Source organism: Motacilla alba, chromosome 10, assembly GCF_015832195.1.
Source record: "Motacilla alba alba isolate MOTALB_02 chromosome 10, Motacilla_alba_V1.0_pri, whole genome shotgun sequence".
NCBI lineage: Eukaryota > Metazoa > Chordata > Aves > Passeriformes > Motacillidae > Motacilla > Motacilla alba.
The window spans coordinates 17755009-17777930 of record NC_052025.1 but is presented as its reverse complement, the minus strand read 5'-3'; the positions used below and the strand labels follow the sequence as shown (position 1 = coordinate 17777930).

At 44.5% G+C, this 22922-nt stretch overlaps 1 protein-coding gene across 8 annotated transcripts in view; it reads right to left on the bottom strand.

The window, feature by feature from the left end:
* LRRK1 (leucine rich repeat kinase 1) overlaps window positions 1-22922 on the bottom strand; it is a 79781-nt gene that overhangs the window by 40776 nt on the left and 16083 nt on the right. For all 8 annotated transcript variants that reach the window (XR_005258171.1, XR_005258172.1, XM_038147386.1 and 5 more), the window contains 10 exons: window positions 19082-19245; window positions 18008-18179; window positions 15532-15711; window positions 14772-14920; window positions 9873-10099; window positions 9255-9382; window positions 8955-9118; window positions 8119-8256; window positions 4328-4440; window positions 3172-3248 (listed from right to left, as the gene is read on the bottom strand). Coding sequence is in view for 6 of the 8 variants with exons in the window: in XM_038147386.1 (XP_038003314.1) it covers window positions 3172-3248; window positions 4328-4440; window positions 8119-8256; window positions 8955-9118; window positions 9255-9382; window positions 9873-10099; window positions 14772-14920; window positions 15532-15711; window positions 18008-18179; window positions 19082-19245 (1512 nt within the window). In the remaining 2 variants the exon portion in view is untranslated. The remainder of the gene's footprint in view (window positions 1-3171; window positions 3249-4327; window positions 4441-8118; window positions 8257-8954; window positions 9119-9254; window positions 9383-9872; window positions 10100-14771; window positions 14921-15531; window positions 15712-18007; window positions 18180-19081; window positions 19246-22922) is intronic.

The window sequence follows — 22922 nt, the reverse complement described above, 5'->3', positions numbered from 1 at the left end:
GCTTCATCTGAACTCTGTGGGCAGGACATGAGGTCATGTTCATTGGCAGGGGCCACCACCAAGCAAGAGCAGAAAAGCAAATGGCCTTCAGTGACAATCAAACATCAATGTTCACATCTCAATGTCCTAAAGTCACAGTGATGGAAGGTGACAGTGTCCAGGACTTATGGGGTGCTGAGGGAGGAACTCCAAGCCTGTCAAAACAGCTCAGGGGATGAGTGGCACCTTGTCTCCTGCTGTTGAATACATAGTAATATCTTGTGAACTGCCCCTATTGCAGCCTAACAGTTGACACTGAGAGGGCATCCCACGGGTACAACTGGTTCTTAACATGGCACTGAAAGGGCACACCTGGGGCACAGCTGGTTCTCAATGTGATTTTTCCATATTATCTGAGAAAAGCCAGTCAGAATTCATGTTCAGGCCCCCACGTTGCATCCCGCAGTAATTTATGGTGGATCAAAGTCGGTAACAACAGAGAAGAAAACCAAAACTGGAGCTGAGAGACTGACCTATGCTGTCTCCAAAACATGCTGGTGTTTGCTCCTCTGTTCTGTTTTAGAGAAGGACTCAGGAAACTTCCTCCACGCCTGAGAAGCATCCTGTGTATTTTGGGAGCAACCCAAGCAGTAGGAGCATCAACTGCATGGCTGAGATGCTGCTGCTGGAGAGGTTCAAAAAAGGGAAGCTCTTCAAGTCCCAAAGAGCACCACCTCACTCCAGAAATGGCACCTGGGATAGCTGCACAAAAAGCTGACATGGATTGTGTTGCTGTATTGAGGGTGTCACATTTATCTACCAAAGAACATCCTGAAATGAAGGAAAACCAGGCAGGTTTGGAGTCTGAATAGAAAGTACAACCAGCACCATCTGCTGCCTCCATGGTCAATCAAAGCAGCTCCCTGAGATGCAAGACTCTCCCTTCCTGAGGGATGGGACAGTTCCACTTCCACCAAGATGTTCCTTTACAGAGAAGACGTGAGGAACTGTAATTAGACTTAGTCAAAAAGATGAAAAAAAAACTGGAAGAGGTTTTCTCAGGAGAAAACTCCTCAGTTCTAATATTAACAGCACTTGCAGCCTGAGCTGTGATCAGAAAAGGAGCAAGATAGAGTCCCACTGTCTGCAGGGGTGTTTCATTGACGTGACAGGACTGTCTGGTGTGGGGCACGTCACAGTCTGCCTTTTGAGTTTTCAAATTAAAAAAACATCTTTGGGATTATTTTAGGAGAACAGCAGGCTTATTCAGGGACGCAATTCACTTGCTTTCTGGCTCATCACAGAACTTAAACTTTGCATTGTTGCTCTTCAGTAGGTACCTGGGCACAGACAGATTTAGCCCCTCTTGGACATGTAGGAGCAAACTCCTAAAATAGCAGCAATACTCTGAATTCACCAAAGAGTCCCAGGTGGAATGGAGTGTACTATATTGGAAGTAAGCGCGAGGTGTTTATGAATTGTAATTATTTATTCATGAGTTATTTATGATTTCTCTGGCTTCAGCTCAAATTTTCTTCTAAAGAACTGTAGAAAAATTAAAACAAATCCCATCTTGAAAATGTATTTTTGGATGAATAAATGCTACCAACACCACACATGCATGTGCAAGAAGTTATTCTGAGACTTATCAATCAAGTATAGTGAGCACCATAAATTATTCTCTTTAAATAACCTAGAACTAAGAAAACAGCTTTGTTGGTAAATCATATGAAAACCTGTCCACCCCCACCTCACCAGGAGACTTCTGTGAGCAGCTGATGTACTCCAGCTTCTGTTTTCTCTTGATGTTTAAATTCTTGGCCACATCCTCTCATCTCACCAAGCTACACTTGGCAGAGGAACAGAGAGAAAAGGATGAGCTGCCTTTGCTCTGTCTCTGTGGCTGCTCACCCGTGGCACCAGCCAGGTGGGCCACTCTGCCCCCTGCTACGTGAGGCCACCTGAGGCAGCTCCAGGTTGCACCAGGGTGTAAGGTGCCACAGCTGTTCAAATGGCACTGCTGCAGAGCCCATCCTCTCCTACTTTCTGCAGGGGGTTATGCTGGCTTTGCAGCACGTAGAGATTTCCATTAGGACAGCAATTCCCTTTTAGAGCTGGTTTTATCTGCCTTTGCCTGCTGCTCCTGCCCTTCTCTCCCCTTTGGGAAATGCTGCGGCAGCACTTCACAGCAAAGCTCTGAGGATATGTCAGACTCCACAGATCCACAAGGTTCAGACTCCTTTTCCAGTTGTTCTGTATTCCAACAATGTCACAGCATTTCTATTTCCATTTCCTGCCTGTGAAACAGCACAGACCAACCTCTTCTCCCCCTCGGGGGACACACACACCTCACCCAGCACAGCAGCCTCCACTGCCATGGACAGGAAAACGAGGCAGGATCAGCCTGGCCTGGAGTTCCAGGTAGAGCTTCTGCCTCCCAGAGGAGCCAGCTGGAGGTGAGGATCTCCAGTCCTAACCTACAGATATGGCTGCACGTGGTTCATTTACCAATTTCACCTCAGGCAGAGTTTTCAGGGGAACTGAGGGAAGGATTTGATGCAGGAGGGCCTCTTCCTCCCACGAGCAGTCTAGGGCTGCCGGGATGTGCGTCAGGACGACGCTGGCTCTGTCCCACTCTGACTGGCAAGGAATGCTTAGAGACAGGCATTCTGCAGGCAGCCAGAATGAGAAAACTCCCAAAGTGCTTTAAAATAAAACAACAAACAAAAGAAATGCAGATGAATCCCACAGAGAGCAGGAAGCAGTGCAATATCTTCAGATATCCCTTTGTTCTCTCTGGGATTTCACGTGCATTTCATCAGCTCTGCCCCAAACTGAGGGTGCAAATCACAGGCAGGGGAAAACATGCCATTTACAAAGTCAGCAACAGAAACAGTCATAAGAGTCACAGGGATAATTATGGGGTAATTTCCCTTCAACATGCCTGGCTAAAAGGCACAACCTTCACGAAAGAGCAAAAGAAACAGGTTTCACACCATCTTTCTATATTGGTAGTACCAACCAGCTGCATCATTTCTTTAGAAACATTTTATCTGAACATATTTCTTCTTAATAAAACACTGTTGCACTTTAAATGGCAGAGGAATTTACTTGCTTTCCCTCCAGCCAAACTGCAGATTCCTGCTGCTTCCCAGCTTACCTGGCATTGCCAGCACTCGCTGTGTGCCTTACCTGGCTCAGGGCCACCACGCACCCTGTTCTTCGTGGTGAAAAAGGGGATCTTCTTCGTTTTAAACCCCTCATCGCTCCTGTGGGCCAAACAAAACAGGGACTCGTGGGGAAAAGATCTTGGAAAGGTGCCGAGCTACATGGGGAAGAGCCTGACCATGCTCACAGCTCACACAGGATTCCACCTGCTCTGGAGAGATGGGAGTGAAACTTGCTGTGCAATCAGACTCCACCAACACTTGTCCAGCCCAGTGGTTTTCTCCTGGCAAATCAACAGAGCTCCGCAAGGCAGCTCTCCCAGCTCCCAGGGCAGAGGCACTTGACCCCTGGCTTTATGGGTGTCAGGGTTAAGTGGTTGTCAAACAGCAGATTGAAGGAGTTTCACCAGAAACACTGGAGAACCGACCTGCTGCCACTGCCCGCCCTCCCCAGGGAGACTCGGAGAAGATGACCCACCAGCATGACTCTGGAAATGCACTGGGGCATTCAAAAATTTGTCTTTTGCAACTGACACAGAAACTTCTAAGGACTCCAAAAACTGTGTTGGACAGGCACCCAAATGAGAAGATGATGAGGAGATGATAAAGGACCTTTAACTCTCTATGTTAAACATCTCCATTGGAATTTCTAAACAGAAGGACATCACTCATTTATTGGACGATCTTATTAACATCAGTCTTAGAATCACAGAATCCTTTAGGCTGGAAATCTCTATGAACTTGCAGCTGGTTATACTTCCATTTAAAAAACAAAGACTTTTCATTTTTTCCATAACAATACTCCCACACTAACTAATAACTGCAGTCCAGCCAGATGGTTTACGGTTAAGATATGCTCCCCACAAACTTGTATTTGTAGTGATAAACCACACAGTGGGCTGAAGAAATTCCTACATGCTCAGAAATTAAACTGCCATTATCAATAATCTATCCACTTAATAAATGATACAGTGTGTTAAATGCCCAAAGAATTCAGCAAAGGATAATTCATCACTGTCACAGACACACAATGTACTCGGGGACATGGTATGTGGGTATCAATGCCTTCTACACAGGTGATTAATTCTCTCCTGACACCCTTTGTGTTACACGAGGCATTGGGTTTGCTATTATTTCTTCAGCTTTTGTTTTCTTAGCCAACACTTGAAAGCAACACTTACTTCCCAAGCTGGTTTTTTGAAAGATCCAGCGACTTAAGTTGTTTGCAATTCCACTTATCCTGCGAAGGCAACGTAACTAACTGATTTCCCAGCAGCTTCAGGGACACCAAAGCCTAGGGGAGGAATAGCCTGGAGTTAGGGAGCACCAAACACACAGAAAGAGCTTTTTAAGCGTGGCTATTAAATAACAGAAACACGGAGAAAGTACATCTTATTCATCAGAACATCCTGTCCGTGCTGCCCAGCATGCAAACATTTCCTCCCTGTCCCCAGCAAGTTCTGCACGGAGCAGCACCACTCACTCCAGGGAGATTATTGCTCCACTTGCTGACAGATGCACTTGGAAACAGCCCATGCAAGAGGACATCTTACTTCTCAGTGAGGAAACCTTTCCAAGTGGAAAAGAACATTTTGATTTACCAACACAGGATGCCACGTATGGACTACAAATATATGTAATAAATGTGTGTGTCTGCACAGAGTGGGCTTACACCTGCAGTGCATGCACAAAATCAAGGTGCAAAACATGAACCACTTCACACAAGGAAGAGTTTTGATTGCTTTTTTATGACATCTCTATTAAAATGGACAGGATTTGTATTCACTTTCCAAGATTTATAAAAGTTACACATCTCCTTTTTTTTTCCCCCCTCCCAGCAGAGACAGGAATTCTAAAAACAAGTGAAACTGATTGAGACCATACAGTTAACACCACACAGATAGGACTCAGCTGGAAATACCAAGTTAAACATAAGGTCTCCTTCGAATTTAACTGAAATATAAAAGAAAAAATGCAGTTCCCATTCAGCTTTGTAAAGTTTATGCTCTGCCATCTGCCCTTAATAATGCTGAGGCTCAAATGATCATTTTCATTTGGCTGAAAATCCAATTTTCCACTGAAAAATAGTGCTGTCTACATGTGGAGTTTCCAACCAGGTTTATCCAGCAAGTCCCCCCACCATGAAAAACTGAGATAAAGCAGAATGTCAGCTGAATTATCTCCTGCCAGAAGTACAGCAATATTAATGAATTATACCCCACGCAAATCATGTTTTACCAGCAGAGACTTCAGTGTCAAGTGTGTTAAATGTTTTATGTGCTCCACGTTAATATAAAAGGTTTATGCTCCTTTTCATCGAGCAGGATTAACAGGGTCTCACGAAGCAGTTTGTTGGCCTTCCTCCCCTTTTTTAGATTGGAAAAATATGAGGTGTCCATGTGACATAAGTGATGGACAAGCAGCAGAGGCTGGAATGGGAATTACCGTGCAAAACGCTCCCTCTAGTGATGGAGAGGGGCAGAACTGGGCTTTGCCGGGATTTGGGCAAGGTGAAGGGAATACAGAACTGCAGACAGGGTGAGCCACCCAAGGAAAGGGAAAACTAGAAAACTGAGAACTGAGAACTGACAGCCAATGCTTTTACCATCATTCGTGCTCCCCTGGGAGGAGGACCCAGCCTGCCCTTGGCTCCTGGTGTGGGGCTCTCTCCAAGTGTCAGCATGGGGCTGTGCAAGGACAATGCCTCAGACTTCTCCCCAAAGCACCCCTGGGGCAGGGGAAGGGAGCAGAGGGAGGCTGCACATCCCAGAATTAGCACAAACTGTGCTCTGTGGGCTCTAACTGGGGTGTTTCTGTTTCAGTCACTGTGTCTGTGTCTCCCCAAACACTGACCAAGGCCACTCTCCAAGGAGCTGAGAGCCTGGGCAGCTTCTCTCCAGTGGTTCTGTGCATAGGGGGAAAATCAGAAAATCAGTGACTGTCAGCTGGCTGTGGTTCTTCATGACTGAAACTCTGGAGATCTCTAGTCCTTTTAAATTGCCTCTTGTCTCTAACTTCTTCATTTTTACTGCCTTTCAGTGGGAGAATGGGGGCCTCCAGAAGGGACACAACGGCAGTGGCAGACAAACTTCCTTCAAAGCTGCTGCCACAGCAAGCCAAAGGGTGTGAGATGACACCTGAGTAAAGGGACTGCAGCATCCAGATGAAGGTGCCTCAGTCAGGTCATGATGTGGAAAAGCTGACCAGAGTCTAATCTGAATTATTCTACCGAGAGGGGCAAGGTGTCTCCAGGAGAAGCAAACTAGTCTAGAGAACTAAGACACGGCTTGGTTGGTTCCTTTAGAAGGCAACAGCCAGGAAAGCTGAGGAGGTTTCTGTTTCTCTCAACACCACATTTCTGGAGTACACGTGGTATTAAGGACTGAGCTGGTCCCAGTCTTGAGATTCCTTTGCAAACCATGCAAAGGCCAGTGATAAACTACACTGCACTGCAGCTACAGTGACAAATGGCTGACCCATGACATGCGCTTTTAAAGTCACAGGCCTCCTCTGCTGTCTGCTTTTCCCAGGGAGAAAACAGTTCACTGCTGTTCCTACATAAAAAATAATACATTATCTGTAGGAACACTTCACTTCCCATTCTTCCCCCTTCCCACATCTGCTTCTGGAGAGGGCTGGAGCATGATCACAGCCCTGCTCACCCACACCAATTCCACTATCAAGGAGTAGCCCAAGCCAGGGCTCCTCCAGGCATCAGGTTTCACCTTCTATTGCTCACCACACTCTGGCCCTCAGGGCACCGAAGATATTTTATATTTATTTCTTTTATGAATAAAATGCTGAAGAGATACAGAAAAGAACTGACACTATTTAGGGCAGCCAAGGCTCACTAACTTTGAAAACATCAGCAAAGATTGTGCTGAGGTCTCTCCCTTTGCACCCTCTGAGCAGCAGCACCTAAGAACTGTGCCCTGGAAGCACCATCTAGTGTTTAATATCTGCCATGGTGGCTCCCACCCCCTGGGATGGCTCTCAATGCATTCAGAAAAACCAAGTTTTGGAGACAATAGTCCATAGGATTTGTTCTGTTTCAGGAGAAATGCCAATTGGAAACAAACAGCCATCAGAGAGCAAAGCCAAATGTGCTGGGATGACTGGAAAGAACTGAGGGACTTCAATCCTCTTGTTCCAGCAGGAGTAAAAGACACCTTTGCAGATCCTGAGATCAGGACTGGACATGGATATGAACCATCACTTCTTCCCACAGAACATCTTCACATATGAACATCCTTCCCACAGAGGCCAGCAGGGAAAAGCATGGAACTTCTGCCCAGATTCACCTCTGTTTCTCTCTCCACAACCCTGAGTTTCACAATCTTGCAGGGAAGCTTGGAGGAAACCCCAAGTTCTGCTTGGTTTCACGACAAAACCATGTGAAAGCAGAAATTCTGAAGAATTTTTGACATAAACAAAATTCTGAAGAATTTTGACATAATTCTGAAGAATCTGATCCATAAACATGGATCTGTGGTGTCCACAGGAAAGAATTATTTAATCTACAACCTTTAGGATTACAGAGGTCCCAGGCAGCACTGTTTAGGGCATTCAAATATGCTATTTTCAGCACAGAAAGACTAACTCCTAATTACACAACACTTTTTTTTTCAAGAATAAGCACAACTATTTGTGAGTGTACTTCAGCACATCAATATTTCAATGGCTGGAGTTTGGAGCTACAATGCAGGGCTTGTCTTCCAAACTGTGCTCCCAAATTCTGCAAACCACAGACATCCAGAGAGTTCTCAGAAGACCTGTGTCAGAAACCAGATACATCTCACTGTATGAGGGCCTGAATGTGGTGATTCAGGGGGTGACAGCCTGCTCAGGGGCTCTGTGCAACTGCACCAGTTCAAACCAGCACGTGGGCTCCTACCTTAACCAGGCAGCCAGTTTAAGGTCTGAGTCAGTATTAGGAAAAATAATGTGAGAACTAGGAAGAAATGACACTTACTTCAAGCTGGAAGATTCCTGCTGGAACTTCTTTCAGTGAATTCTCAGAAAAATCCACTTCTCTCAGGTGATTTTTCCAGAACACAGTCAATGCATCAGGTAGGAATTCCAGTGCATTTCTAGATGCTTTACAACATTTCTGGAAGACACAAAAAGCCCCACACTTACAGAGCAGTAATTATCTCTTTAAATAATGTGGTAGATCAGCTGTCATGTGTCAAAAGCTTTAATAAATTAATTTTAGGTGGTATCTTTAGATACCTTGATAAATTATTTGGCATGCAGGCACTTAGGATTTGCTAAGGAGATGCACTCAACCGCTGGTCAAATTTCTTGGCGGGCAAAAACTATTCCAAAAACTATTTTGAAAATCACCCACCCCCATTTGCTTTTCAACCACAAACAAACACTTCCCCAAAGGATACTGCTCCCCTGCTGTCCCTGTAAAAATGAGCAATAAAGTCACAGTGATGGGTGTGGATACAGATGTCCTAGTTTGCCATGGGTTTGGGCAAAGTTACCCCTGGTGAAAGTTGGGTGTTTTGTAAAATGATCCTAACAATACTTCTGCTCAGAGGAACAGAGAAAATGAATACATCCATGTAAGACACATTTCTAAAACTTTTCCACCAACACCATCAACATGGTGAGAACAGGGTGGAACCTCAGAAAGACTGGATCTGAAACCCATAAACCAAATTTGGCAGGGGCATTCCTACAGAACAGCCTTTTAAGCATCTGACAGCTTTTTAAGCATCACAGTCAATTTTTTTTTTTTTTTTGCATTGTTTCAACAGTTTTTTCAGCCTCTGACTTTGTCAGAGCAGTTCAACTTACCAGGGGGCAGGCCCAGGGGTCTGGAAACACTTTCAGCTGATTTCTGGAAACATTCAGTATGTTTAGGGACTTGAAGCAGTATAGAAAAACCGTTGGAAGTTCCACCAACCTGTTGTCAGAGACGTCAAACTCCTGCAGCTTCCTTAAACCAATCCAATTTGTTGCTGGAAAACATGAAACATTGTGGCCTTGGTATAAGCATGAGAGCTTTTAAGCCATTTAAGCCATTATTTTAACATTTTGGGGTTCTTCCCTACAGCCCAGCCTTGAAATACAAGCCAAACACTGGACTGTACGTACTGTTTTCCTCGTCAAACAACTTCTCCATATAGTTTTTGGAAGCAATGAGTTTTTTAAGGTTTTTAAGATGTAGGAATCCAGTAGGGAGAGTAGAGAGCCTGTTGCTGGATACATCGACCTCGAGTAACCTGTGAGTACAGAACAACCTCAGTCAGGCATCAGTAAAACACAAGCAAAGCCTCCTGTTGCCACAGACATCTGTTTTAGCAGGACAGCTTCAGTTCTGGACGAAAACAGCTGAAGTGTGCCTCACAAGGCAAAGCATAAAACCCTAATTAGAAAATGAACCCTTCCAGGCAGCAGGGAGAGGTGCTCTGGATAGAAAGATAATCAAATCATTGGTGTCAGCCAGTAAATGTCACTCTGAGCCAGCTTAGAGGAGTGGGGCTCACCAGAGCTGGAGAAAAGCAGAAGCAACATGAGACAACACAGGAATAAAAGACCCCACAACTGTCCTGACAACAAACTTGGAAACACTGAGAATGCAGAGGGGCAAATCCTAAGCTAAACCTTGCAGACCAAGAGGCTCCTGCAATGTGCTCTCCCCTTACACAGTCTCCCTCAAGCCCAGCTCGAGCCTGCTCTCCCTGCAGGCTCAGCCCTGTGGGGAGCACACACCTTGTACAAATGATCTCATCAGAGGACTGCACACTGGGTAACTCTGTCAGCTGGTTGTCAGCCAGGCTGAGCTTCCTCAGGTTGATCAGCCCCCATGGGATCACGGAGGGGAGGGACACCAGGCAGTTGGCAGAGAGATCAAGCTCAGTGATCTGACAGGAGATATCGATCAGCCAGTCTAGATCCACCCAGGGCAGTTTGAGGTTTGACCAGTTCACACACAAAGCCTGCATGTGTCAAAGAGAGAAGAGAAAACCACATTAGTGAAACCCCAGTTGGTCTCAGCCTGTGCTACACCACTGGGAATCTGGCAGAGCAGAGCACAGGCCATAAACATTTTGCTCACTTTCCAATCTGCTTCTAGGAATTAAACTGACTCAGAGATGAAATCATGCCTGGCTATCAGCAGCCCCTGCTGTATCTGCTCCATGATTTCACTCCAAAGACCATGAGCAAGCTCAAGCAGGGGACCTGGACCTCTTCACCAGTCCATACTATTCAGGGTCCAGCTTGGACAGAAGAAAGTGTGAACACATAGTTTTCATCAATGCAAGGAAACAACCCAAGGCTTCATTTTCAAGATCACCTCATTGCATTCCAATCCTTGTCCTGAAATGCACATTTTAAAATTATATTCCCAAAATGTTTTCATAAACTTGTTGGTTTTGACATAACTCATCCCAAAACCAGCCTCAATGGAATGATTGTTAATTCTCCACCAGGAGGCAGCAAGAACCCGACAGCAAATTTAATTTGCTTTCCAATGCCTAGTATTTAGCTCTTTGGACTTTCAACCCCAAATTTAGAATTAAAAGGAATGTGTTTGGGAAAATGAGAGAAAGAAAAGGTAAACAATGGCCTATCTCAAATGCCTTTTTGAGACTCAGGACTTGTCATGTAGATCTGACAGTTCAAATGTTTTGGAGAATGGAACAAAGGGTAAGTACAAAGAGATGCACTTTTTAGATATTGACAGTAGTTGTACTTAGCGTAGACACCGTGCTTTTTAAACCTTCACTCATGATGCCTCAGGACAGCCCTGCAAATATGAATGGAAATATTATGTCCATTGTGCCACTGGGGAAACCAAGGCAGGGAGCTCCAGCTGTTTGTTCAAAGCTACATCCACAGCCATGCCACAAGGCACCCCTGTAAAACACAGCAAGCCAGCAGCAACAAGAAATCAAATTAAGCAGAGTCTCCACTGCCACTGCAAAGTGCACAGAACCCAATGGGAGCTGCACTGCAAAGCTTTCACTCTCACACCAAACATATCCTGCTTTACTGCTAGATTTCCCATTCTGCACATTTAACAGCTTCCTGCTTAGAAACTCTGGTTTTAAATTCAGTATGCAGTTTTCTGAACTTTTCTCTCACCTGTAAAATGTACCACAAACCCCTTGGCTTAGAAAAAAAGTACTTGTCCTTGAGTATAAGCAACCAGTGCAGTAATAATACACCCTTACAGCCCTCTTTTAGGGGCTGTAAGCAGGACCTTGTGTTTGTGCTGCTGCTCTTTGCAGAATGATAAACCATCTCTATTTTGCATTTAGATTGCTGTGTATCACTTCCCTCAAAAATGCAGGGGCATGGCCCCAGGGTATTTGATGTGATAAGGAGATACCTGTAGAATGCAGATAATGACTTCTCAAACCACAGACAAGATTGTGAAATCCAGCACCTGCTATCAGGGCTGTGGGTTGGTGTCCTGTATCCAAGGCAGCTTTTTGAACCCCAGCAATCAGTGCCCTCCTTCTCATCCAGAGACAAGGACTGACAGTGTCTCTGCAAACTGGAGGACCAGCCAAACCCCTCTATCTGACTTAGACAGTGAAGCAAATGCAGCTGGTACCACTAACCTGGTATCAGAGGAGTTACCTTAGGGGTTTGGTTGCCTCAGGACTCTGCAGTGAAAATGTTAATTAAGTGAAAGAAATGCCAACAGCAGTGCTACAAAGAGAGGGGATTTACTCCCAACTCATACTTCATCATCTGCACTGTTTTCCCAGAAAAGCTGTTTCTCTGATGCCAAAGGTCTGTGATGCCAAACTCACAGAGCTCAGGGCTCAGCCCTTCTCAGTTTGGGACTGGTGGTGAACTCTGTGCTAAACCAGGGACAGAGTTCAGAGGATGTTAGCTCAGGGCTGAGTGCAGGCAGCTCACTGCTCTTCAGAGGGCCAAGGAAAACCTGTGCAGACTCCCCTCTCCTGCCAAAGGAAGAATTTCTCAGTACAAGCCCTGAAGACTAAATTGAAACCTACTGCAGCAATGTCAGGGGATGCACTGAGGCGAAGGACTGGAAATTGTGCAGGAGCAAGAAATCACGCTGCTCTTGGGCAAAGGATCAACTATAAATATGAAAAATATTTACTTAAATCTGAGGCTGTCTGGTAAGGTGATTAAGAGAGGCTGTTGTGCATTTCTCCTAAATGACGTGCCGTGCTCCAGAACCTCACTCCTGCTGCAGATGGGATAATCTGAGGACAGGGATCTGCTCCCTCCATCAACAACCCTGCTCTGAATCTTGTGTGGGACTGCTGCAGGGCTCTGTGCTGCTGGTGATGTAAGTGAGATTACCAGGATAAAGAAATGAGAGGAGGATCCCACACACACACATACATTTGTATGCTTGAATATGAAACTATTGGTAAAATATTTCCTAGGGAAAATACAGCAGACAAAGCTCTTCTTTGGCCTGTAATGGAAAAATTAAATATATCTCACACAGCACACACTGGAAAGTTACATTTATCTCCCTGCTGACTACATCTATTGAAGTTTGGAATCTGTGCCTGGCCACTTCATTGCAAAGTCTCTCTTTGGCATTTGTTACCTGTTCCTGTAAAAATGGACCACTTCCCCTCTTTAGCAAAACTGTGGTTTGCTGTGGGTATAAATGTATGCCAGGAAAGAACACAAAAAGGAGAAACAGATATTAGAAAAATGAGATGTAACTCCGCTTGCCTGAGAAAGGGCAGCTGTGCTGGGTGCAAGGGCTGTCTGGAAGGTGTGGCAGCCAAAAGCAGCTCTCAGGCACATTTTATGCATAGTTCTGCATTCACTGCTGTGAAATCGATTGGAGCTCAGCTGTGCTCAAGTGCTTCCACTCAGAGATAACACAGAAGGACAAACTCTTCTGAAGTTCTGGGCTCACTCTGAAATGATCAGTGCTTGGTTTGCCCTCCCTGTCCAAGGGGAGAAGTTTGTGACATCCAGCTGGCTGCCACACACGTCCCAGTCCTCACACAGCCCAGTTTTGCTTCCTCCCAGTGCAAAATCCATCTCAGGATGAGCCCTCTGAGACAAGAAGAAAGCGCCGAGGCAGTTTGCCTGCAGCTGCCACCAAGTTGTGTTTTAAAACGTTATCAGAGTATGTGAGTGTCACTTCCCAAAGATCTGAGCTCTGCAGACAAACTAGGACAGATCCTCCCCAATCTGTCCCAGTCTGCCAAAATGAATTCAAAGAGAAAGCATTAAATAAGCAAACATATTAAAAATAAACAGCTACTAGGAGAATCAAGGTCAAGATTCTGTGTTTTTTCTATGCTTTTTTTCTTTTTCTTTCTTTTTCAATCAGGCCCTTCTGGCAATTAGCTGATGTCTGAAGACTGCTCTCTTCTTTGCTCAGGGTGTGACAACAGCAAAGCTGAGTCATTTTTACAGCAGCTAAGTTAAATATTGCCAGCAAATTCACATACAAAACAGACCTCTTCCCTGTGATTCAAACATTTATTCCAAGCTTATTCAAGCTGAATTATCCAGTTGGATTTCTTTTTTTCTTCCTAAAGACATTTTATCAACTCTTATCCACATCTAGAATTCAGATTCCTTTTGATTATCTGTCAACAAAATTAAGAGTAGCACAAAGAGGGCTCTAAATCTACTGATTTAACCTAAAGAAGTCAAGCTCACTTATTTGGTTTAACACCCAGGCTATCAACAGGAACACAGTGAGAGGATTCTGGCAGAAAAACAGAGACTGGAGAAGTTTGTAAAGCTACTAAAACCTCTCTCCTTATTTTTACTTAACACCAAAGCAGAACCAAGAGCCTGCAAGGCTACAAGCTGAGCAGACAGATACTCAACTGGATTGATGAGGGACATCTTTTCACTGCAAAATGCTTGTGACCTGATGAAAACTGTAAGCACTGAAAGCTCAGGGATCTGATTCTCCTATTCAGTGTGGGTTAAACTACATGTTGAGGGGAAAAAATTCAGAATACCTGGTAATAAATTGCTGGAGAACAGTATAAATAACACAAAATATTATGTCCTTCCCTATAAAGTCATAACAACACCAGTGTGAGATACTTTTTTGCTCCTGAGGATCTGAAGTAGGGAAGATACTCAGCAGATCATTGCTTTGCTCATGCTCCTTGTTAACAAAAAAGCCACCCAAGCCCTTTCTGAGCTGCACTGTCTGACACAGAAGGGTTCCCAAGCTCAGCTCTGTGCCATGCCAACCCTTGGGGACACCACAGAGCTGGTGCCATCACCCTGCAATCAGGGGGCACAACAGGAACCTAAAGGGAGTGACGATCCTGGTGGCACGGAGGGAATCTGTGCTAGAAGCATCCCAGCTTCTTCTCTGGAAGGCTTTGAGCCCAAAGTTGCTGTTTCCTGCCCGCAGCACACCCTGGCTCAACGATGGTGTTTAAATTGCCCCACAGAGGCTGTTGCTGTGTCTTGCACAGTGATGCCATTCAAAGCCTTGATGTTTCACACCCTGTAACTCAGCACCAAAGCCACTTGCACAGCTTTCTAAAAGGGCAGCAAACCACAAGGCTCTTAGCTGAGGAGAAGAATCAGCAGCCACATGGCATGCAAAGACAATTATCAACTATTAACATGATGCCCCTTCAAAACAACATCTCCTCAGGCAGATAAATGGTTACTTACTGTTTTTGCTGGAGCACTACCTGGTAGTGGGGTTGTCTCAATGAAATACTTCCTCAGAAGGTGTTTGCTGGATTCAGGACTGTCCATCAGGATGTAGGAACAAAAGAAAGCTCCATTCCGCAACAAAAACACGGCTACATCTTCATTCCCTTGGGAGAAAAGCAGATTGTTTGCTCCCTTCACTCAGGTAAATGAACCAGCAAGGAGCTGAACAGAAATCCTGGGAAATAACCACTGCTGAAAAAAAAACTGTGGGGGTGTGCAAAAAGGAAACTGAAATGTGTAAAGGCTGTTTCCTCCAGTGGCAGGATTCAGTTTGGTCAAACTGAGACAGCAAAGACACTGTGTAAAAGTGCTGGCCCAGGCTCTTTTTCTTTTTTCTCTTTTTTCCCATCTTATTAAACTACACACACAGCTGTGCTTTGAAGTGCAAATTATTCAGCCTAAATCAAGCATGTGTGCCAGAGTGTCCATAACAATAATGCTTTTACTTGCAAGAATTCTGGTTTTAAGGGTCTTTTCCCTAGGAGTTTGTAGAGGAAAGTTCAGCCTCTCAGTATTTACAGCAATCTAACTTCCCAAGGCCCTGACTCCAATTTGGCTGAGTCGACAGATTCAGAGCCAATTTTACTTTAATTCATCCTGCTGGAAATCCAACTCCAGACAAGGCACGTATACCATCCTGTGTGTGAACAGCTCAGCCTATTCTTTGAAGAGCTGGCAGGAAAGGGGCAGAAAGTGGAAGCATGCAAACACACACCTGCCTTTATAGCAGCGTAGAGGGGCAGGCGGATGAGGACGGGGAATTCGTTCCTCCTGACTGCACAGCTCTCTGGGTCAGCACTGTAGGCACGGATCAGGAGCTTGACAATGTCCAAATGGCCCTGCTGGCAGGCTATGGCCAGCATCCAGTTCAGGAGCTGCTGGCAAGTATTAGGACCTACCAAAAACATAGAAAATGTGACTTTAGTTGGTGCCACTGGGCTGTGATGTGCGAGGAATAGCCACGGATAATGGCTGTGCAAAGGGGTATGAGACAAGGTGAAGCTCCTGAGGACAAAAGGAACAGGTTACACTGCAAAAGTGTGTCAGAGAAGGGTCCTAAGCTGGTCAGGCACAGTTTTCAGCTTTGCTTAACTGTTCTTCTTTACCCACCCAGCCAATGGGTGAAATTTTTTATCTGCCCCTGACTTAAGCATTAATAAGGCAGCAACAGTTCTGCTAAAACACCAGCAGATAAAGAAACATCTGACCCCAAACAGGGATGATCAGGACTGTCTTTGCATCCAGATCCAAACAGGCATTAGATCCAAACACCCAAGATCGGCCACTTCTTCCAGGATCATGAAAGGGGATACAAAGAGTGGTGAAAACCAAGTAAGCTTTCATGTTATTGGATGAATCAAAAAAAAAAAAAAAAAAAAAAAAAAGCTTCAGTCAACAAAAAAGGAATTGTTTTAGCTTGTTTTTACTGCAACCTGAAGTCTCCCACAAAAACTTTCATTTCTCCTTCAAATATTTCATTTCAGGTCAACTCTTTACTATTAACTCATAGTAAAGTCAGACAAATGTCATTTAAGGCTAAAAACCAAAACACTATGTTCTGATTTTTGCATGAATTTGCTGTTTTAGTCATTCTCAAACTGCTTTTTTTTTTTTCAGAAATAACGTTTTCCTGTAGAACACCACTTTTCTCTAGGTGTGCCTAATTCTGGACATATAACTAAATGCCCAGGACAGAATTATTTCTGGTAACAATAAGCAGTCCCCAAATCTCCCCTGATTCCCTGTAATACCTCCATATCCTTTACAAATTCACATCCTCTCTGAAACATTTACAGGAACATCCACAAGCCCAAGTTTTACATGTCAAGGCTTTTTTTGCAGCTTATCCATGTGGAAATTACATTGCTCTTTGCATTCTTAATACTCCACTAAATCCCTTACCCTCCTGCTACAGAAAATGGGCTCCCACTTAAGCTGTAAGCCACAAGTAGTTCTCACTGTTCCAGGGAGAATCACTGCAGTGCAACAGCCAAATTGCAAATTTAGGCAATTTATACCTAAGCCCTGTGATTGGTTTCTGTGTAACTTCCCAAGCAAACAGCTGGAAGGTTCTGCATAAAAATTTCTGAAAGCTGCTGTTTGTAGAGAGCTCCTCCCCTGACCCCCCTGTAGCAAGAGTTGGAGGGAATTTGGTCACTTCTAAACTGAGCTAAGTTTCCAGAAACTACTTAAGTCACTTTTCATTACTCAGTGTATTATATTAATATAATTTAATTTTTCTACTAGGTTACTCAGCTTCCTTTCTGGCTGAAGGAAATATTACATTTAATTGCATCCCCTGAACTGGAACATTTATTTTGCTTACCAGTGCTCCAACAGGACACCAAATAAGCAGGTTTCCCAACAGGTTATTCCTGTTCTCACTGAGGCCATTGGCAACTATTTAGCCCCTGTGTGGAGCTAGAGCTGTATTCAGGTTAAACATTGCAGAAGCCAGCTTAGCTCTTGTGTTACTGCAGTGTCTGAGGTCAAGGATTTGCCCCAGATGTTCTGCAGGACCTCTGGACCCCAAATGCATGGAAGGTCCCAGGGAGAAGCAGCTGCCAAGCTCACAGAACACTGAGAGAGCAACAGGGACCCAAACACAGCTCCTGGTCCAGAGTCAGAGTTCTGCCCCCTGCCCCCACTGCTGCCTTAGGAATTGTGTCTGAATCAAAAAAATGTCTCTGCTCCAAAATAATTACTATAATAAAATTTAAGTAAAATGTAATTATTATTCTAAAGAAGGAATTCCCCTGAAAGTCAAAACAAAATGTCAAGCAGAGAACAGAGTGGGTGTCAGCTGTGCACCCAAAGTGTTCCTGACCAGTCTGCCAGCACCACTGAGACTGTTGGATCAGTAGTGGGATGATGCTGCATCCTGAAAATCCCCTAATCTCACTGTAGGGTCTGGGATGTTATCCAGCTGTGAGGCCTGACAGGAATGAACTGTCTCAATGGCATCTTCCTCCACTTCCAGTCTGCAAACATGGAATATTTTTATGTATGTGTTTCTCTTCCCCAGGGGGGAGTTTCCTTCAAGCACAGCAGAGATCTGATCCTGCACGCACTTTCCCATGACTAAACCCCTCCCTTCCCAAGGAATGCCAAAAAACCCAAATGCCTGCTTGGAGCTGTAGCACACAGCTCCTGAAAAACACGAGGAGAGGCAGGGTCAGCCCAGGGCTTACCACGCAGGGAATCCAGCAGCTCTTTCACGATGTCCTTGTGCCCAAAATACGCAGCCACCACCGCTGCATTGTCATCGTTGGGCTCTGTTGGTAACACCACCAACGCCTCCTTCAGCAGGTACCTCACTGCCTGCAGATCCCCATATGCTGCTGCAATGCCTAAAAGCTGACACTGGTGAAGGAAACACAGCAGAAGAAACTCTCTGTTAAAGGCAGCAGGCAGAGAAAGAGCATTTCTAGAGCTGTATGGGTTTATTTGTGCCCACGCCAAGGCATGTCCACAGTTGGTGTGGTTGACTGGGAATGCCATAAACACTAGTGGCCATTGTAATCATTGTTGATAAATTTATTATGTAAATTTGTAGGGGTTTGTATTTCAGTTTTTTTGTATGGTTTTTCACATAATTTGTTGGGGTTTTTTTTTTAGTTTTTTGTATGGTTTTTGTATGGCTTTTCATCTAAGTGCCTGAGGCACAGAACAGTGAGTATAAACCCATTTTTCATGGACCAACAGAAAGAGCATTTGCACAGCTCAGCTGCAAAATGCAGTATTACCTGTTTTGGAGATGGCCACTGTGACTGGATTTGACATGCAGGGACCCTCCCAAAACACTCACATCAGCTCTGTGCAAAGAGCAGGCTCAAAAGGAGGGCTCTGAAGGCAGAGCAGTGCAGACGCTGGCATAGAGTTTGTGATAAAATTCCACACATAGGCAGTAAAATCCTCCCAGGGGGCCATTAACCATCTTTGCACTGATGGGGGAATAAATTTTTTGTTACGTCTATAAACTGCTTCCTTTTTATGGGGAAAAATGCATTTCCCTGTTTTGGTGACCACAGCAGCAGCACCCCTCCTCACACAGCCTGTGTTTCCACAGACACTGCTCCCTGTGGTCTGCCTCATCCCCCTGATCTGTGTTTTCAAGGGCAAACTGTCCCCGAGCATGTTCCTGCAGAGCCCCGCACAACCAAATGGATTTTCTCCATGAAAAAAAATTACAGAAGACAGCAGCATCTCGAAATTTTGGCATCTTTGCCAATAAAATCTGAGAGAGAGGAGTAACCCAACCCAACCTTTTCCACTTGCAGTGCAGTCTCCTCACAGGACAACCTAATCAACTCTTGGGCCTTGCTGGTGTCCCCAGCTTTGTAGGCATCCTGGATGCTTTCTGTCACAGGGGTCTGGGTGACAGAGACGTCGCCACTTGTGGACTGTTTGCCACCCATGTCCACAGTTCCTGCAGGGAAAACAGCAAAGAGAAGTCAGGGAGAAGCGCCTGCTTGTCACCCATGCACAGCTGCAATGTCAGTGAATCCTGGGAATGCAAGAAGTTGGTGATTTTCAGTGGAATTATTTATTGCAAGCAATTAAAAAAAAATAGCCTGATAAAAGAAAGTGATAAAATGTTAAAGTTCCTCCCAACAGGGACATGAAACTGAGAGGGACAGAGTTCCCCAATAGCTCCCAGAGGTGGTTTCCAAAGGAAGGTGTGGAAGCTCATACACGTGGACATCTGAACCCTTCATCTGCCTGGCACACTCCTCCTCCTGCTGAGGAACCAGGGAAGAGAAGGAATTGCATGGGACTGGCAGCTGCAGGAATTCTGACAAAGTCAGGAATCTGAAAGGCAAATCTGGTATTACTGGCCTTGCTTTAGTCACACTTCACTCCTGATAACAGCCTGGCAAAATCCCACTGTCCTCCAGCATTTTCAACCAGAATTTTAGGCGCCTTTATGAGTGTGAAATAAAAGAAATTGGAAATATTTTCTCCGGGGAAAAAAAAAAAAAAAAAAGGAGATTTTGCAAGATGCCCAAAGTCACCTTAATCAATTCTGGAGAATCTCTTAGACCAGACTTTCTTTTCCTAAATGGTGTTGGGAACCAGAAGAGCTTTTAAGTGTCAGAGATTAAAAGCTGCAGCCATTAGAGAAGATGCTTTGGTGGGTGGCTAATGAGGCAGTCAGGAAGTCTCACACCCAACCATTCCCCAACTACCAGTACAGGGACAGCTGCATTAAAGTCACTGAAATACTAGATGTTTTCAGGTCCACTCTAGAACAACAAGCAAGACAGAGGAAAAAAGCATTCTCTACTTGAAAATAAAATGTTTTTTCCTGCTAAAGCATCATTAATTCTTATTGCTTATTTGCAACTGGTTAAATACAGCACTGAAGCCTACAGTTCTTCATATGTATTAACAAGGATTTATTTATTTTATTTATTTCATGCACGGCCTAGTTTAATGCAGCCTGAAAAGAGAAGTAAATTTGGAGCAATCTGTAACTGTCAGTAAATATCTTTGAATAATGCAGCCTGAATCACCAGTAGGTTCTGACTCACACTTCTCATCAATTATTTAAACAAAGCTCAAATCACTCAGACATTGGAGATGGCTCCAGAGGTTGGTGCCATTAAAAGTGTGCCCTCACCAATAACCTTTCCCAGATGATGCAGAACCTGTGAAGGACAAGGAGCAGAAATCAAGTCCCATGAAAGTGGGATTACAGCACAATAAAAATATCTCAGAGCTCACATCAATAGGCATAGTGTTTCCATAATTCTGTAATTTTAGGGAGTATATGAGAAAAGAAATTCTTCCTGCATTTGGTTCACTCTTTTAAAGCAGACCACACACCTATAAGGGATCAATAAAAATATCACATAGGATTTAATTTTCATTTTCATGGACACCAAAGATAAGAAAAAAAAAATATTCTTAGGCAAGTATGCTTAAAGGATGATAGAAGGGAGAACTTTAGAGCAAAGTAGTTCTCCAGTCAAAACAACTCAGAACTGGACTAAGAAAATTCAAGAAGTACAGATCCAAGCAAACACTGCAGTTACTGGAACAAGCAGCCTCCCCTCTTGGCACCCTGTGATGAAATCCTGAACCTAGAGAGAAGTTCTGGAATTCCCCTTGGAGGAAAAAATGCCTCACATCAGAGATACAAAACAGCTGGAAAGCTCCTCAGCCTCCTGCTCAAGGAGCCCTGCAGACCAGGGCTGACAGAGCAGGGCAACTTCAATCTGCTTCTTAAATCTGCAGAAAGGAGGAACAAATTTTACTCAGTTCCAGCCTCAATCCTGATTTTGGGGACTGTCACTCAAGGTCCACATCTTCAGCCATTCCAGATGAAAAGCACATCCTTTCTGCCAAAGAATTGAGCAGGACCATCTCTCTTTGATTTTAAATCATGGCCTGGGAGGGTGGAGGTACAAGAATCTGACAATCAGAGATTCATCAGATCCTGGTGTCGCCTTCCCCTCGAGCAGAGAGGTCTCCAGCCACCCTCCCACACAAAGAACTGGGAATAAAAGAAGTTTAAAAGGAACATTTTCCACCTCTACTGCTGGAGCTGCCCCACTCCAACCAGAACAAGAAAGGTCACAGGGTTGAAGCTGAGAGAAGGAGGAACTCTGCCTGCTTGACCCTAACTCAAGACCACTTCTGTGTTTTGCCAAATGACTACTTCACAAAACAGCTCAGCCAATGTGTCGGGCTTCCCCTTACATTTTTGGCCCCCTCACAGTTTCTGAAGTCCTTTGTGGTGCAATGGCTCAGTCACAACCCCTGGTGCCACCAGCTCTGGAAGAACATGGGCTGGCCACAAGTTAGGTGTAGAATTCTGGGATCTCCAGGAATTGGAAGGTCACAGCTGGCTCCATGGAGCTTATTACCAGAAGAATCTTCAGTATATTCATTTTAGTCCTTAAACTCAATTTCAGTTGTGTTTTAGGCTAACTTTTATTGATCAAATCAAAACTGCTCAGTTTTGAATATCTGAATATTCATCGAGTAGAATTTAATAAGGGTTTCACTGAGTGTAAGAAATCTGAACAATTCTGCTGTTGGAAACCAATATTTTTATATTAAATATTCTTGGCAGCAAGATAATGCTACCCATCTCTCAAATTTCTTACACCAAAACTTCCTTCTGTGATTCCATTCTGCAGGGTAAATTGACCTCCTGCCTTAGGCCTGAGGGAAGAAGCTGCCAAAGGTCTCCAGCAAAAAACAGTCCTTGTGACTTTCAACTGAAAGCCTGAAAAGAGCAAAACTGGTGAGATACAGATAAAAAGGTTTGCCCTCAACCAGCAGCTGTACTCACATGGTGCTGTCAGATTTTAGTAGAGCTTTCAGAGGTTAAATGAGAGAAGGCTGGCTATCCATTCCCAAATTCCCAAAAAGCACAAAAGCCATCCAAGGCAAAGCTAAACATCTCACCAGGAAAATTACCCAGCTCACAGAAGACTTCCTGGTGACTTAGTAAATGATCTATTGGCTTCTGAAATACTAGGGCAAATTAAGAAGCAGCAAGTTCTATAAGCTTCATTTATACTCACCAGTGGGGGGGAAAAGAAATGAGGAAAACTACATTTTACTGACTAAAGACTGGTTTATTTCTACAAGATGCATGACTGACCTATCATCAGCAGTGGCATTCGTGTAGGCTGGGAACAACGTTTTGCCAATACATGCACCAGCCATTTTTAGCAGAAATCTGGGCCGAAATCCAAAGAAATTCTGCTCTGCTTTTAACCTCACATGTCTCCTGCTCCTTGCCTGAGCTCTTCATGGCTCTCCTGTCAGAGTCACCTCACTCACACCCAGCCCAGAGCAATGTGACAGGAGAGCAATACTGGAGCTCAGTAACACTGAACCTCTGTTTTTGGACTTGATTGTGCAACATGCTGAGCATTTGAGCCCAGATGCAGCAAAGGGCTTTTAATTCTTGGATTTTATGGATTTGGGAACCAGCTTGTGCACACTGCACAAGAGGGTCTGTGTTCCTGCACAATGCACATTCTGTGTGCAAGGGATGACATCCCAGCAGGACTTCTTGGATATTCCTGTACTATCCAAGAAACTCCAGAAACTCTACACACCCAGTGCCATCTTTTTTAGTTTCTG